Source organism: Pagrus pagrus, assembly GCF_965226575.1.
Source record: "Pagrus pagrus genome assembly, chromosome: 6".
In the NCBI taxonomy this organism is placed as follows: Eukaryota; Metazoa; Chordata; class Actinopteri; order Spariformes; family Sparidae; genus Pagrus; species Pagrus pagrus.
Genome location: NC_140190.1, coordinates 7,336,680 through 7,352,453, shown reverse-complemented (window position 1 = coordinate 7,352,453; position 15,774 = coordinate 7,336,680). Strand labels below are relative to the sequence as shown.

The window sequence follows — 15,774 nt, the reverse complement described above, 5'->3', positions numbered from 1 at the left end:
ACAGATATTTATATACATGAAAATCTTCGAGATTATTACTTTAACAAACCTAGTTTTGTGAAACTTAAATTGTATTTGTCAGTCTGTCTGTTCTTTATTTAGTATATTAGCTTGTGGTCTAACCATACTGGAAGGCTGATAGCTAACTTCTGACATTTGTAGTAGCTAACTAAACTACCTTGATGATTGCCACTGACACAGTCAAGGCATTACAATCACCAATGAAGTTCCCCTTTTAAAAAAATGTTACTATTTCTTTAATTTTCTTAACTGAACCGAACCAGAAGTTAGCTGTCTCAGCCAGCAGAAGTCTCTAGCGCACACGCTCTATGGGCCTCAACGCGGAAGATCTGTGTCACTGTCTCAGAAGCTGAAGCTGAGTTTTTGAAGCTTTCATTGAATGAATGAACCAGGCCCTGCTCCTACACTGTATCCAGATTTCCATTGCTAGATCTATGATTTGAACCCAGGATCTTCTTGCTGGGAGGCAACAGTGCTTACCACTGCTCCACTGTGAGATGTAACATGCTCTGTCCAACAAAATATCCTTGTTTTCAGATTTATTTAGTTATAGGCACAGTTTAAGCAAAATGTAGATTAATGATTGTAATGCCAGCTAGCATAAAGCTGGAATCATCAAGTTTGATAACTATTTCAGACCATTTATTAGTTAGCTTTCGCTCTCAGGCTTATAGTACAGATAAACATAGCATGTGCAAATTTTGACTCAAATTAAAACATTTTAACTTGCCTCAGCCTCTGACTTACTTCAGGACTCAGCTTTACTTCCCGTTATTTTCCTCCAGTTTCTCTCTTTTTTACTTTGGTCTCTACTGTATGTCTATAAGGCAGATTCAAACAGCAAGTAAATTCCCCCTCCATTTTAAACTTTTGCAACTTAAATTCCAGTATTCAATTGTAATATATTATTTACATATCTTTATTGACTTTGAATGCCTCTGAAATTCACTCCATGTTCTGCCTGAACAAGTCCAGTTGAGTGTGCAAACTCGAGAGCGCAGCTGAGATGTAAAGAGCGAGAGATACTGTGAACACGCAGATCAATTTCTTGAAGACCAAATAGATTTATTTTGTTTGCCCGATAACGTTTTCTCTAAAAATCTAATTTATGTGCTTGCGGAAACTCTTCAGTTGTATCATTAATGAGGCACAAATATAACTCTGTGTAATTGCGGTGTTTGTGCAGCAGTCCCCCCGCTTGTCGTGCCACATACTTGAGTCTTTACAGTCGCCACACCAGCAACCTTCAACCGCTGTCGGTGTCGCAACTCGAAATGTGTCTGAGATGATTTAATCCACTGCACACCTGAACCGTTGGGATCCCTGGGGTTTACTTGTAGCATTTCACAGTCAGCCGCGCCACACTAATGCAGCTGCTGGCAGCTACTGTATACTCAGAGTAGGATTATATCAGCTGTAACGCTAACATGGAATGCTGCCAGCCACTTTGTAGCTAGCAGTATACTTTATAGTGACAGTCTAGATTGGATTCTTACCAGTGCAGTATACACCTCATAAATGTTTAATCTTCTTCTCTGGTTGTTATTGGTACAGTCAGGGAGGGGTGTTAAAGCAATCAGGAGAGGCACGAGGCTGCTCATTTCTCGGCAAGCATAGTGTTGATGTTGATATTCATGTAATAAAGCAACCCTGCATTGCGAGGGGGTTGGAAGCGTGTTTTCTCTCAGAGGCAGCCCAGTGTCTTTGCCAAAAATAGAGAGATTATCTTTTCAAACCCTTTGCCGGTACAAGGTTCGAGGTGAGTTATCAACTGCTCGGATCACAGGTGCTTCAACCCTTGCAAAGGAGGAAGATTTTGGCTGCCAAAGAAAGCAGTAAAAACCCCAGAGGTGGATGCGCCGCATGAGCGAGAGGAGGGGAAAATTCAGATTACAGAGTAGGAGAGAAAGTGACAAAGCAATTGGAAGAGACAATTTCCTCTTTTTCCAGCTTTGTTTTGTACGGGGCGGATAAATTTCTTCCCCACCATGAGAGTGTTTTTCCATGCTGACTGAAGCACAGCGGGACTGAGCCAGCAATTAGACAGTGAGGAGAAGAGGACTAGAAGGATAGAAAGAGAGAGGGTGCAGCGGAGGGGGAGAGCAAAGAGCAGGGGAGCGAGATAGGAACAGACTCTGACAAAGATGTCTCTCGTGGTGAAGTGTGGGCTCAAAATCGAAGCACGCTTTAAGGAAGAAAGGAAGGGGAGAGGGATGTGGGTGGAGGGATGAATAAAAAACCCTGAGTCCCTTATCTAGCAATTTGTAGGGTATGCTATCATGAGTTTCTATAATCCCCAACTTTATCCTCCAAGACACACACGCGCAGAATATACACTAATCTTATATGGTCTCCTGGTCTCTGCCTGCATGCCGTGCAGTGTGCACGATCATGCCGTTAACATGCATTATACTGGAATGTATCATAAACAGCTGTCTTAAGCGCACAAATGATTCGACTAATTATACACATATCATTATGCAGGCAATTACATTTCTCTATTTCTCTGCGACAAAATTACTTCAAAAATCGTTTTCTGTAAAATTGTAAACTGTCATTGTTGAAGCTGAATAAAAATTGAGGCTTTAGTTCTCATGAGTATCTGAGGTCCGCAGCAGAGGTTGTGAGTAAGCCTTATGGATTACGAACATGTGCAGATGCGCCTTAAGGGTAGAGAGATGTGAAGGTTCCTGGTCAGAAAGCTCAGTGTGATGAAGGCTGAGTAATCTCTTCAGCTTTCTATTTCTGTGTGTTTGGCCTTTTACCTACCTCGCTCGCACTAATATCCACTCTGCCATTAAATACCAAACGTGTATTCTGCACCAGAGAGCAAAACAGACAGTCAGAGAGAGAGAGAGGGGGGATGTGGTGATGATGGTAGGGCTGGAGAAATGTGAGCAGATGGGCATTCTGTGTAACTGAGGTAACTTGATGAAAAGAGAGACACACAAGGACTGGAGAAAGAGGTGGTTTAAAAGGTACAGGAGAGTCAAGGCAGATGGATTTACGAGACGGGGAAGAAAGGGACAGATGGATGGAAGAGACAGAAGAGATTTGCAGCCTGTCTTAGCAGAATGCATCTGTGAACATACATGTAGGACATGTGCAGGGCCACTGTCCACGTTGGAGTGGTTTTAACCTCAACAATCCCCCAGTGGCATGTTTGGTCCAGTGAGTTAATTAGCTGTATGCATCAGTACTCATCCCGGTCCCATATGTATCTTCCACACCTGGTGCCATTCATTTCAGATTCACTGAGCGCATCCCTTCTTAACATAAATCACCCATTTCCCACAGTCATGTTTGCGCTGCTTGCCAGACAAATAGATGAGTGTTAATGAGCGATACCTGCAAACTGTGTGTGAACTTGATGTTGCCTGGAGGCGTTGCAGTCATTTACTCCGCATGTTTTTTTTTATTTTCCAGCTGCACACAGATATGGACAAAGGAGACGGACGCACTAAGTATCTGTTGGAGGGAGAGGGAGTGGGCTCTGTGTTTGTTATTGACAGCAACACGGGAAACATACACGTCACCAAGTCTTTAGACCGGGAGGAGAAGGACGAGTACCGTCTCATCGCAACAGCTACAGACCGTCAGACCGGCCGAGCCCTGGAGCCCTCCTCCGAGTTCATCATCAGGGTGCAGGACATCAATGACAACCCGCCCATCTTTCCCGATGAACCCTATGTTGCCATGGTGCCGGAAATGGCCAACATAGGTAGAGCATTTTTACAACATGAAAGCATGAAAGTGATTCTCCACCCGAAACCTCTTGAAAGGGGTCGAGATGTGCTGTCCTTAATGCGGAGATGCAGCTGTGGTCTGTTTTGAAATTAGGTTACACAAGAGTCCAATAACGATGAGTTTTCACAGCAGAACTGGCGATTCATGCTGTAGTTGAGATATTTCAGTCTTGACCAAACAGACCAGCAACGCTCTCAGCAGAGCGACGCGGTTCACTAGACTGAAATAATTTAATGAAAAGAAAAAACTTTGAACATAATCTTTTTTTCAGTAAATAGTGCCAGAGGAGAGTTAGTATTTAGATGTTTGTTTGTTTTTTAACAACAGAACAATCCCCCCTTATATATGTTAAAGAAAAGCTTTACATCTTTGCCCGACAGTGACAGACACCAGTAACTGATTATCAAAATAGATCCCATGATCCCCATCCCATGTCAGTTATCAGGCAAATCACTGCAGTTGTAAGCCATCGTCAGCAGCGTAATCGACTTCCCTCTTGTCCAAACACATTCTTGGTATCTTGCAAACAATCATAGTTTTGCCAGAATGAGGCTAAACACGCTGCTTCTGGCACAGCTCCAGAGATTCAAGGGCAATTGCTCAACATGAAAACAGGCTGTTTAGTCATATTTTGTCTAAAAGATGAACGTTTTAAAGATGCGGCACATACAGATAGACAGCGGAGGAGTGCATTATGCTTTTAATCCTTCAGCTGTAAGTACTTGGTATTCAATAGACAGACACTGGGTGGAGTATCACTTAAAGCTTATGAACCAGCCACCAGCTTTAAGTGCTATACTTTCAAAGGGGCTGTTTGACTTACCACCTTTGTCGTCACTTCTCTTTCACAGGGACGTCGATAATCCAAGTCACGGCCAGAGATGCTGATGATCCGACATATGGAAACAGCGCCCGGCTGGTGTATGCGATTACACACGGCCAGGACTATTTCTCTGTGGACCCTCAAACAGGTTTGTGCCATACATCCCCTCACAGCTGTTTACCATAAAACACCTCGCCAGCTCATGATTACACTTTATACATAAATCCCAGTGGTGTGATTAGAAATGATGTTATATCTTTGCTACCATATGTCAAATGTAGATAAGAACATTTAACTTGCGTTTTATATGATCTGCTGAGAGACGGAAAGCAGCCTGGAGTCGTATGTTTTTTCGATGTCCTAATTCCAAAATGTATGCATCTGGCTCACTTTGATGGTGATTTCCAGAGACGTTGTGTCACTGTGAAATCTGTTGCGGTTGTGATTTTTGCTCCGCGTCACGCTCTCCCCCCCTCTACCAGGCGTCCTGCGGACAGCGGTGCCTGACATGGACCGTGAGACTCGGGATGAATATCTGGTCGTCCTCCAGGCCAAAGACATGGGAGGTCATTTGGGTGGATTATCAGGCACTACAACCATCACCGTGCAGCTGACTGATGTCAACGACAACCCCCCTCACTTCAGAAGGAGTAAGCGCTGCTGTTATCAGATCACCACTTTACTGCCGGCTGCTTTCAATCTCTGCAGCAGTAGAATGTGTATGCGCGTGTGTGTGTGTGAGTAAGTAAAGATTAAAGTGATTAAACATCCTGTAACGGCGTTTGTGACAGCAGTCTGATATTTTCTGCCTCCTCTGGGTCCTGGTCGTCTTGACAGGTGAAAGATAAGATATAAGCTGTAAAGTAGCTTGTCAGTCGGGTATCCCACTTTTCATTGGACTCACTCATCCTAATCATTGTTGTTAACGTCAGTCTGAAGAACATAACCTTTGCCAGGATGAGTGGCATTAACATTCACTCCCGTTTGGTCCCTTGGATTCAAATGGACTGTGCCTTGACGAAAAGTGAAAGATCATGTCTGCTTTTTTCTTATCCAAGCTTTTCCCTGTTCCATGCTATTAATATTTCATCTTAAAGTTCAGTGCTTTCTGCTTCAATAGACAGTAAAATCACTGCAGAATGTGTCTAACACTTTGAGACATATACTGCATTTCTCTATATACTACCTCTCTCCCCTGTTCGCTTTTTTCCCCCTCCTCGTCTCTACTTCTTCTTCTCCCTGACAGTCTCTGTTTACTGCCATTCATCTTCATGTTTAAAGCCCCCTTTCCTCCCGTTGATATATTGTGCTGCAATACAGAGCTTTATAGAAGCAATTTAATATTTCCAAATGCCAGCAGTGCGTTATTTATTTACTGATACCTGACCATATCTTCCCACCACCACCACTACCTCTTTTCAAGGTCATTATTTTCTGTTTGACAATAATGCCACAATTTAAGCAAACGGTTCATTTAGTATGCTCTTTGAATGCGAGGGAAGGGGCGGTGTGTTTTCAAATGATCTTCATAATGTGGAGGATTTAAATGATTAATAATCACCGAGGTAGCGCTGCTCTGATTAAATGAAAGCATTTCTCTGAATTTGCAGCATCACAAGTGATCATGTGATGCCAAGTAAGTGACAGGACCCGCCACAGATCACTGACTTAAGAACAGATTAACTCAGCAAAGCTTTAAGTAATAATCTGGAAGATGTTTATTGAAATACATTTCTGATAAGTCACTATCTATTGCTGATGAGTGACTGAGCCTTTGGCCTACTGATTAAAGCCCTTGCATTTGCAGTATTACAGACAACGGGACTCCCTAAAAACCTGGTATTTCACCTGGGGTCGGCGCCTTACGTCCTGCCTCACACAGTGTGTGCCTGATGTGTGTTCTCACCAGCTTGCATTGGGTGTCTCGTCACTTGTATCATCAAACAGAGATGATTTCCATTTTTTGTGATCATTGCTGCTGTGAAACACCGAACCTAACCAAATCTTTTAAATACCAGAAAACAAACTTACTACGTCTAATGATCAAAAACCATGAAACAAAACTCTTGTTACACACAGGACAAGAACCTTGACTGCAGCAATAGAGCATTTTATACTATATCATCAAAAGACAGTTTTCCAAAAGGTTTTCAGGCAGAAAACTTCTCAAAAACCACCCAAACAGTTTTACAACCCAGATTATCAACTCCATGCACATAGATCTGAGGTCAAATACATAAATTATTGAAAAACAAAGTGCACTCAGGGCACGAGCTGAGACTGTCACGGAGCTCGCTGAAGCGTGCACTGCCCTGTCCTACAAAACCACGCCCATCTGGCTGTAATTCAAAGTTTTAGTGAGACCCATTTGGCAACATTCCTGGAAAAAATCACAAGCAGCGCAAAGGTGGCGACGCTTTTGACATTACCCAGCAGTGGTTGGTCCACCAGACAGGGTAGGCTAAGCTAACGCAGTATACTCACTCTTCAGCTCACTTGTGTGTAAAGCAGCTTACTGTTTTTTACCGGTCTCTGTTAGCATTGCGAGTAAATTGATACTAAGGCCGAACAAAAGAAAGATAAGATCGATGACTATAGACGATGAAACTTCGGAAACAAGCGCAAATCTAGAGACGTCACACAGGCAACAGTGTTTGAAGCGAGAACCACCAAAGAAAATGAAACGGAGATCTTCAAGATTGTTACTTTGAATTCACAGTTTAATGGCAGTTCAATTGAACAACTAATTATTGAGAAAATGTATCCTTTAATAATAATAACTACCATTTTTATATTTAGCAATTATAATATTGACCATGTTCACCACCTCTTTTTAGTGTGTAAGCATGCTAACGTATACTAATTAGCGCTAAACACAGAATATAGCTGAGGCTGATGGGAATAAAGTTAGTTTTGTAATATGCAGTCATACACCAAAGTACTGGACAAATTTTGGGCTGATGGAAGATGAAAGATCAGGAGATCAGAAAAGTCAGTAGGCTTTATCTTCTGAATGTCTATATTAAATGTCATTCCATATTTTAGTCTAGACCAAAGTAGTGAAACGGCGGACCAAATGCCATGCCACCAGCAATAAAACTATGACTGTAACTTATGAATACTTTCATTATCAGTTGTTTGGTTGATAAAATGGTAGAAAAATAGTGAGTAAAACCAAACCCAAGTTCCAGGAGACCAAAGTGATATCTTCAAATAGCTTGTTTTGTCTGACCAACACTTCAAAACCCCACAGATATTCAGTTTACAAATGATATATTCCTTTGATTCAGCTCAAAAAAATGAGAAAATGTCTGAAATGGACAGTATGTGGACAAAGTAATTTACAAATGCATTAGATCTGTAAAGAGAGGTGTTAATGAAAGACACTGAAAGGATGTTTTCACATTTTTATCTGTCTTAAAACAAACGTTCCTCGTCTCTCTACTCGCTTACTTCCTGGCACAGTTCCAGTGTAAGGCGCGGGGTACAAACCCACAGTCCATATTATGTGCAAAAGTGCATTTAAAAGTTATCCAAATTTAATGTGAGGCTTCAACAGTCTGAGTTATTTATATTAAGAGGATATCTTCAAAAGTCACAGTTTATTTTAGTAAAAAAATCCCTCTGTGTTTCTGTCTTTACGCTGCAGCTCAACAAGGAAAAAATGTACATTCACGCAAATTTCAGATATGGAAAACACTTGATATTATACTGAACGGTAGATGAAATTTACCAAACGCTGACGTCTGCAGATGTAATCCATCATCTCTTACATTTGAATTGCATTATGAGGGATCTTTTTAAAGCCAGTTTGGACAGGTGGAATGATTACTATGACCAAAAACTGAGAGTTTATTTTTTCACCGAGCTCAGAACCATTATATTCACTGTTTTCTTCTCTGCAGGTGCGTGGTCATTCTCTATATCTGAGCTCGCAGCACCAGGTGTGGAGGTGGGCCGCGTCACTGCCACCGATCCCGATCTGGGAGAAAACGCACTGCTGGAGTTTACGATCCTGGACAGTGAGGAGGCCGAGATATTCAATCTAACAGGGAGAGACCAGGAGGCTGTCATTGTTCTGAACAAGGTGAGCGACAAGAAGTCGTTCATTAAAGGTTTTCATAATAGCCGAGGTTGAAGCTACACGTACTGTAGGTGGTCCGATAATGAGGAAAAAAACATCTGATGTGTGAGATGTTTCCAGAGATTAGATGAATTTGCTTTTGTCGAGTGTTGCAAATTAATTTGAGTAACGTTTCATTACGCCGCTCAAACGCGCTCTGTTGTCGACAGGTTCAGACTCCCAAGGCTCCACACGAGCAATTAACGAGTAACAATGAACTAATAAGCAGCTGGTGTGAAAAATTGTAGCTCGTTTGAAGTGATTTGGTCGCGTTAAAGGCAGCCGGTGTGAACTTTTCTTTTTGCTTTTAAGCATGGGGCATTCAAAAATAATTATTGCTCAGTGAAATCTTAAATTAAGAGGATGTGAAGGGTGAAGCAAGAAGAGGCTGATGATTAATAACCTAAATTTTAAAAGAGGAATAACTTCAAAATTGAATATTGTTCGTGAGTTATATAAAGGGTGAGACAAGTATCTAAAATGAATAATGAAACACTGTATGTGGGAAGATATATACAGCACATATACAGTCTATATGAATCGTATATTGAAGCTTTATTCTTCACCCGGCAGCTGCTGGATTATGAGACCTGCAATTCTTACACTTTCTCTGTGGAAGTCGCCAACCCTTTCGTGGACGCCCGCTACATAAGGAAAGGCCCCTTTAAGGACCAGACGACAGTCCGGGTCATGGTCCTCAATGCTGATGAGCCTCCACAATTCTCTCAGGCTCGGTACCATCTGGACGTGTCCGAGAACTGCCCCCCTGTCTGCTCTGTTGGCCGGGTCTACGCTGTAGACCCAGACACAGGACAGAGCACCAACATCAGGTGGTTATTACACCATCACTCACTCATGTAGTCACCCACTCAGGGCTCTCTTCACTGTCCCTCTCCACATGTTACTTTCTGTGTCCCAGGTACTCCATCGATCCCCAGTCAGACCCCGAGGCTCTGTTCCGCATCGCCTCTGACACGGGCTTTATCAGCACAGTGATGGAGTTGGACCGTGAGGAGGAGCAGTGGCATAATATCACAGTCATCGCCACACAGAGGGGTATGTCAGCCCCTCTGCCCTTGGGTGCAATGAGCAGCAGACCTTACCAGAGTCATATCTCAACGAGAGCACCGCCTTGAGTCGGAAATACAAAACTGGGAGTAAAAAAAATGACTGAAAGTCAGTGGTAATTTCTCCATTAGTGTCGGTTTCCTTTTCTTTCAGACAATCCAAATCTTGTGTCAAGGGTTGTGGTTGCCATAGAGACACTAGACCAGAATGACAATGCACCGGAGTTGGACAGGCAGTACACAACGTCTGTGTGTGACTCCAGTGGCCCCGGTCAGGTCTGTTCTTCTTTTGGTTTTGGGATGTTAAAATTTAAAACAGTAATGTTGGAATAAATGAATTATTGTTAACAGTTAAAACTACTATACAGAGAGCAGTGTTGGGTAGCCTTACCTTTGAAAGTTACTTGTTTCATTACAAGATTACTGCCATTTAAAAGTAACTCGTCACATTACAGCGTTACTGAGAAAAATAACTCATAGTAGTAGTACTTTTGCATTACAAAAAATGAAAATCCCTTTAAGATTCCCAGCACATGTTGCTGCTTATATTTTTATACTTTAAAGGTACAATATGTAAGAATTGTCACCTTTCTAATTCAAACCAATAGGGGGCAGCATATCACCAGGTCAACTGGCCTTAAAGTAGTTTGCTAGCGATATTTATATATTTTTGTTTTGATATTTTCAACAAAAGTTCTTACAAATTGCCCCTTTAAATATATTGACTCTACCGACATATGACAGACGCAATAACCCCTTCACAGCTCTTTAATCATCTTTTATGTTTTATCACAAATCATAAAATCGAGCAGGTAAAGGGGCACATACAGCCTGACAAGTTCATGTAGCATGTAATTTTGTTTTGCAGTTCAGCTGCAATGAAAAAGGTAGAATTATTTGAAGTAGCAGATGTGCAGACTTTTGGCTGCTAATGATCAGACAGCAGACTTAGCAGAGCAGCTGCTTCTATGAAAACAAGAAAAACGCACATATATAGCCACAGTACATCACATTTCTACATGCGACTAATGAACCAGTTAATTAGGTCAGGGATTACAGAATATAACAGTGCATGATGCAGAGGCCGTGTCCTGTCCACTCTGCTCTGCTCTGGCCGTCTTGCCAGCTACAGTCACACTGACACAACACAACCGCACTCAGGGCGATCACACAGAGACGAATTGCTAGAAAAGCATCTCCAGCAAAACTATTGTTTTTCTACGGTACATTGCACCTGGCAGGTGCTCCTCTCCTGCACTGCGAGTCGCTTATTTCTTAGAAGTTTAAATATGTTCAACTTTAAAGTGCAAGGCAGAGGCCTCGCATTTCCCAGTAATTACATATGATGGCAGGGTGTCGTGCAGCCCTGCTCCACAGGCACTCCACGCTATTTTGTCCAAAACAGGCTTTTCTGGGGTGTCTGAGCCGCACCTGTAGCGACGACTCTGTGTGATCAGCCCCCGATACATCCACAGGTGGCTGCAAACTGCGAGCCAAGAAGTAGGAGAGAAACAGAAACAGTGCAGATGCATCTGGAATTTATTTTTTTGGCAACAAGAGAACAGAAAAAGGGAAATACAGCAAAATTCTTACAGTAACTTGTATTACTTGAAAACTTAACTAAATAACGTATTACTGCAAAACTGACCGGTTTACTCACAAAAAAGTAAGTTGAGTACTCTAATGTGTTAGTTTGTAATACGTTACCCCTAACACTGACAGAGAAGTAATAACAGAATGTATGTACATTGCCTGGCTATGGCATAAAATATAGTATCATAAAGGAGGGTTGGATTTAATTAAAACATAAGGGTTATAACTTTAAATCAGTTCCTGCAGTCAAACAGAGCAGTTTTTCCACTTGCAACTCCTCATCACATGATGCATAATTCAGAAGTTCCACCAAAGAGTGCTTTTCAGATGGCAGATTATTAATAGTGTTTAGATTACTGAAGGGGTAAAAATGAGAGAAATGTCAAAATATTTGAATATAATGCCATCCTGATCTGTGTTCTGCAGGTAGTTCAGGTCCTGCGAGCCATCGACAAGGACCAAGGAGGACAAGACACCCCGGTCCACTTCAGCATCCCTCCAGAGTCCAGCTCTGCACTCAACCTCACCGTCCGGGAAACTGGAGGTTAAACCCATTAGCACTGTTTTGCTTTCAATCCAGAAGCACGGCTCCAGCCAAAACTGGTGCAATTCTGTTGTGCACTGACCGTGTTTGATGTGTGTTTTTTTTGCTGCGTTATCAGGTGTGACAGCCAGCCTGGTGCTCCAGTCAGCCTTGGAGCCCCTCCCTGGCTTCTCCTCATCCTTACTCACCCTGTATGTGCCAGTTGTGCTGCGCGACGGAGCCTCCGGTCTGACCAACACTGGCACGGTCACCGTGACCATTTGTCCCTGTCTGCGAGGGGGCATGCAGACAGAGGATAGAGGGAGACAAAGGGACAAGAGATGGGAGAGACACATGGTTTGTCTCCCCGTGCCATCTGCCTCTACGTCACTCATTTTCAGTCTGGTCACTTTACTGGCCATGCTGGCGTGTGTCACCACTCTGCTGGGTAGGTTTGATCGGCTCTCAGAAGTCTCTGAAGCTCTATAAATGCAATGTTTATGACTTTTTGAAAGATGCTGAGCAGTTGTGTCAGGTCGCCTCTGTAACATCTGAAGAGTACGTGGTCATGTGTCTCCTCTTTGCCCTTTAGTGGTGTGTGCACTCTCGCTGTCATTGCGCCATCAGAAGCGAGACTCCCACTCACCCTTCGAGGAGGATGATGTCAGGGAGAACATCATATCCTATGATGACGAGGGGGGAGGGGAAGCGGACACCGCCGCCTTTGACATTACAGCGCTGCAGAGCATGCACAGAATACAGCACATGCACAACAACAGAAACATGTGAGCTGTTCCCCAAAATAAATAATACAATTTATCCTCGCGGTGGTGGCTTATGGGAGCGTGTGCATGTGTGTGTGCAACTGTGTGCGTCTCTGACATTTATCTTTTGGCACAGATGGTACACGCAGCCGAATCCGCCAAGGGCCAGGACGTACAGCTGGAGTCGTAACCCGCGCCCCGGTCTGGACCCTCAGCAGCGACCGGGCTCTGCTCCGCTCTATGGACGCCTCTGCTATGGCATCCACACGCTGCCTGTTCTCAGAGATTATCCAGCTGGGCCACTGGAGGCAGGTCTGCAGCTGACGCAGCTGACCCATGGGCTCACCGGAGGTCATATCGGCAATTCCCTTGTCATCCAGAACCAGAGCACCTTTGAGCCCCTGCTACGCTCTCCTGAGATGAGCCCTGGTTGTTACGAGGCGGAACACATGCTGGCGAAGAGCAAAATCACGGAGAGAAATGAAGGCAGTGAAGCAAACGCTGCTGAGAAAGAAGCGGATCAGGATCAGGCCAAGGTCAGATTAAAACACGCACAGATGAAAACAAGCAGCAGTCAGATGGAAGCAAAGAAAGGCCACTAGAATATGAATCGTATAACCAAGTGAATAATAGTATTTCTCTATAGCCTAAAGCAGTCATGACTAAATATGCAACAGTGTGACTCATCAGAAACTCGTGGGTGTGGTTTGGTCAGATTTGATTGACAGTCGCTGTAGCTGCTTCCTGACTCATGCACGTCAAACCAGTGAGAAGAGCTCAGACATAAACACAAATATAATAACCGGTCATGTGAAATAATCAAAACTGTTCCAACTTTGAAAGATAATAGTTATTTTAGGATCCCGTCACTCAAAGTAAGAAGGTCATCGAGAAACACAGATTGTAGCGCCTTGATTGCTGAAATTTCACTACTGTTAAATTGAACACATAAAAAGAAAAACAGTAATTTCAATAACTTGATTTAAAGATAATGATTTAAAGCGTAAAAATGGCTGATTTCTATGGTATGCGTCCAGCACATTGTACTCCCCAAACGTTAGCTGACTGGTTAAATTTAGACACTAATCTTTTTTTTTGTCTGTATCTGGTGTAAGTGTATTGATCTTCTGACCTAAAGGTTCAAATTCATTTAAAAGAGACAACAAATTTCAAGATGAAATATAAAACTTAACCATCCCGTCTACAGAGGGTATGAACAGGAGTCGGGATGGGATCACTCAGACCTCAGTCCAACCAGGATAAGAGGAGCATGTTTTAATTTTCTTTGGAAATTTTCTACTCCTTCAAAAACACTTTTTGCTCATTCAAACCACATAATTCAATACAAATGAATACAGTGACTTCATTAAATTTCAGCATTAAGTATTCAGAGGTGATTGAACGTCACGATTAGCAATTTTTTCAGTTGATTAAAAATTTAAATCATTACAGCCTGTCTTTGCTTCCATCCGATTATCTCTTCATGCGTCTGAATCATCTAACTTCTCCGTTCTTCATCGTCTCTCTTACAGTTGAACCCAACGGAAACGGAGTCGACACCAGCCAGCAACACTGCTAGACTGACCAACTGTGACCCGACTGAGTCTTCATGCCAAAGTCACTCCAGCTCCTCGTCAAACCAGCAGGAGGGGCGACCGGGGTCATCGCAGACTCAGATCAGCACTGGAGCCACCAGCTGCACATTGGACGACATTGATACTGACTCCTCCATTCCCTCCGTTTCAGAGCAGAATTATTCAAACGGCACACAGATCAGCTCTGTGAACCCTCCTGTTTACCTGACGGGAGACACGTACAGCATTGTTGGCTCGCTGAACAGCAGAGGGACGTGTATGAACGGGACTAGCGGCAGCGGGTTGTACCCAACGGGAGTGCAGCTACTGAACATGTGCAGACTCCAGAGAAAGGATTTGACCCCACAGCCTTTGTCCTTACCTGGGGGGTTGTTTGGTAACAACAGAGGCTGGCTGAGCGGGGCGGAGCCTGCGAGAGCAGAAACCGGCAACCCACAGCCACTCCGCATGGAAGACCTCCTGAATATCCGTCTGGATCAGGTCACCTTTGACCTGTCTCAACCGCCCTATGACTCACTGCAGACTTATGAATTCGAGGGCCGTGATTCAAGGGCTGAGTCACTGAGTTCACTGGAGAGCGATGTAGAGAAGGACGATGGGCAAGTGGTGGGAGGGATGGAGGAGCTAAACCAGAAGTTTCAGCGGCTGGTGGAGATCATCAGAGAGAGGGAGAAGGAGAAGGAGAAGGAGAAGGAAGGAGGAGGAGAGACACAAGTGACCGAGGGATGGGAGACTGCCGAGGCTACTCTCGATAAGACTCATAAACAAGAGGGCAAAGAAAAAGTACAGCAGAAATGGGATTTCTAGATTGCGATGAAAGAACAGTCAGAGAGAGGAGAACTTTCTGTGATGGATTTTAAACACAGCAGGGGTGGAAAAATACACAGCCTCTGACAGAAATCTCCTTGTTTCCCCCCCTGCCAGGAGAAATCCAGGAGGCTGCCAGTATAGCTGAGATTTGTGGAATCAGTGCACAGCATATAGTTTTCACCTCCACTATGTTTATAAGATGCATAGGAATCTGTCACTTTTCACACTTCTCTTGTATCTCATATTAATAATGCACTTGGGCTTTCAAAGTGAAAGTTATGAAAAATTAACTTTTATTGAAATATTGATTCTGAGCCCTGAAAGCTGCATTGTTAGAAAATAGGCCTCATCAAATATTGACCAGAGTTGTGATATTTAATATTGATAGTTTAATAGGGGCACGCTCACTAGAAGTACTTGGAGATCTGAATGAGGGATTTGCATTTGAATTGGAGAGTTTTCAGACCACACAAGCGTACAGTAATGTAGGCCTACACTGCCACGAGCTCACTGAGCCTCTCCGACGAGTCTTAAGTATTTATATTCTGTAGGTCTGTAGAGAGTCCAACTCCAGCGAGTAGTCAGTAGTAAAAACCCGCTCACTATGCAATTTGCACACAGTTAGAAATGATTAGATTGTCACTGTCAAAGATGTTGTGAAAGTACAGTAAATGATGTCCATATGTAGATAAACATCAACTTCTGCTT

General features: G+C 43.2%; 1 protein-coding gene across 3 annotated transcripts in view; it reads left to right on the top strand.

The window, feature by feature from the left end:
* cdh24a (cadherin 24, type 2a) overlaps positions 1–15,774 on the top strand; it is a 20,786-nt gene extending 5,012 nt beyond the window's left edge. For all 3 annotated transcript variants that reach the window (XM_084355647.1, XM_084355648.1, XM_084355649.1), the window contains exons 3-14: positions 3,448–3,742; positions 4,620–4,739; positions 5,074–5,241; positions 8,497–8,678; positions 9,288–9,544; positions 9,634–9,770; positions 9,936–10,057; positions 11,801–11,918; positions 12,037–12,345; positions 12,490–12,682; positions 12,798–13,197; positions 14,194–15,774. In XM_084355647.1, coding sequence (XP_084211773.1) covers positions 3,448–3,742; positions 4,620–4,739; positions 5,074–5,241; positions 8,497–8,678; positions 9,288–9,544; positions 9,634–9,770; positions 9,936–10,057; positions 11,801–11,918; positions 12,037–12,345; positions 12,490–12,682; positions 12,798–13,197; positions 14,194–15,063 — 3,171 coding nt within the window. In that variant the 3' untranslated portion in view covers positions 15,064–15,774. The remainder of the gene's footprint in view (positions 1–3,447; positions 3,743–4,619; positions 4,740–5,073; positions 5,242–8,496; positions 8,679–9,287; positions 9,545–9,633; positions 9,771–9,935; positions 10,058–11,800; positions 11,919–12,036; positions 12,346–12,489; positions 12,683–12,797; positions 13,198–14,193) is intronic.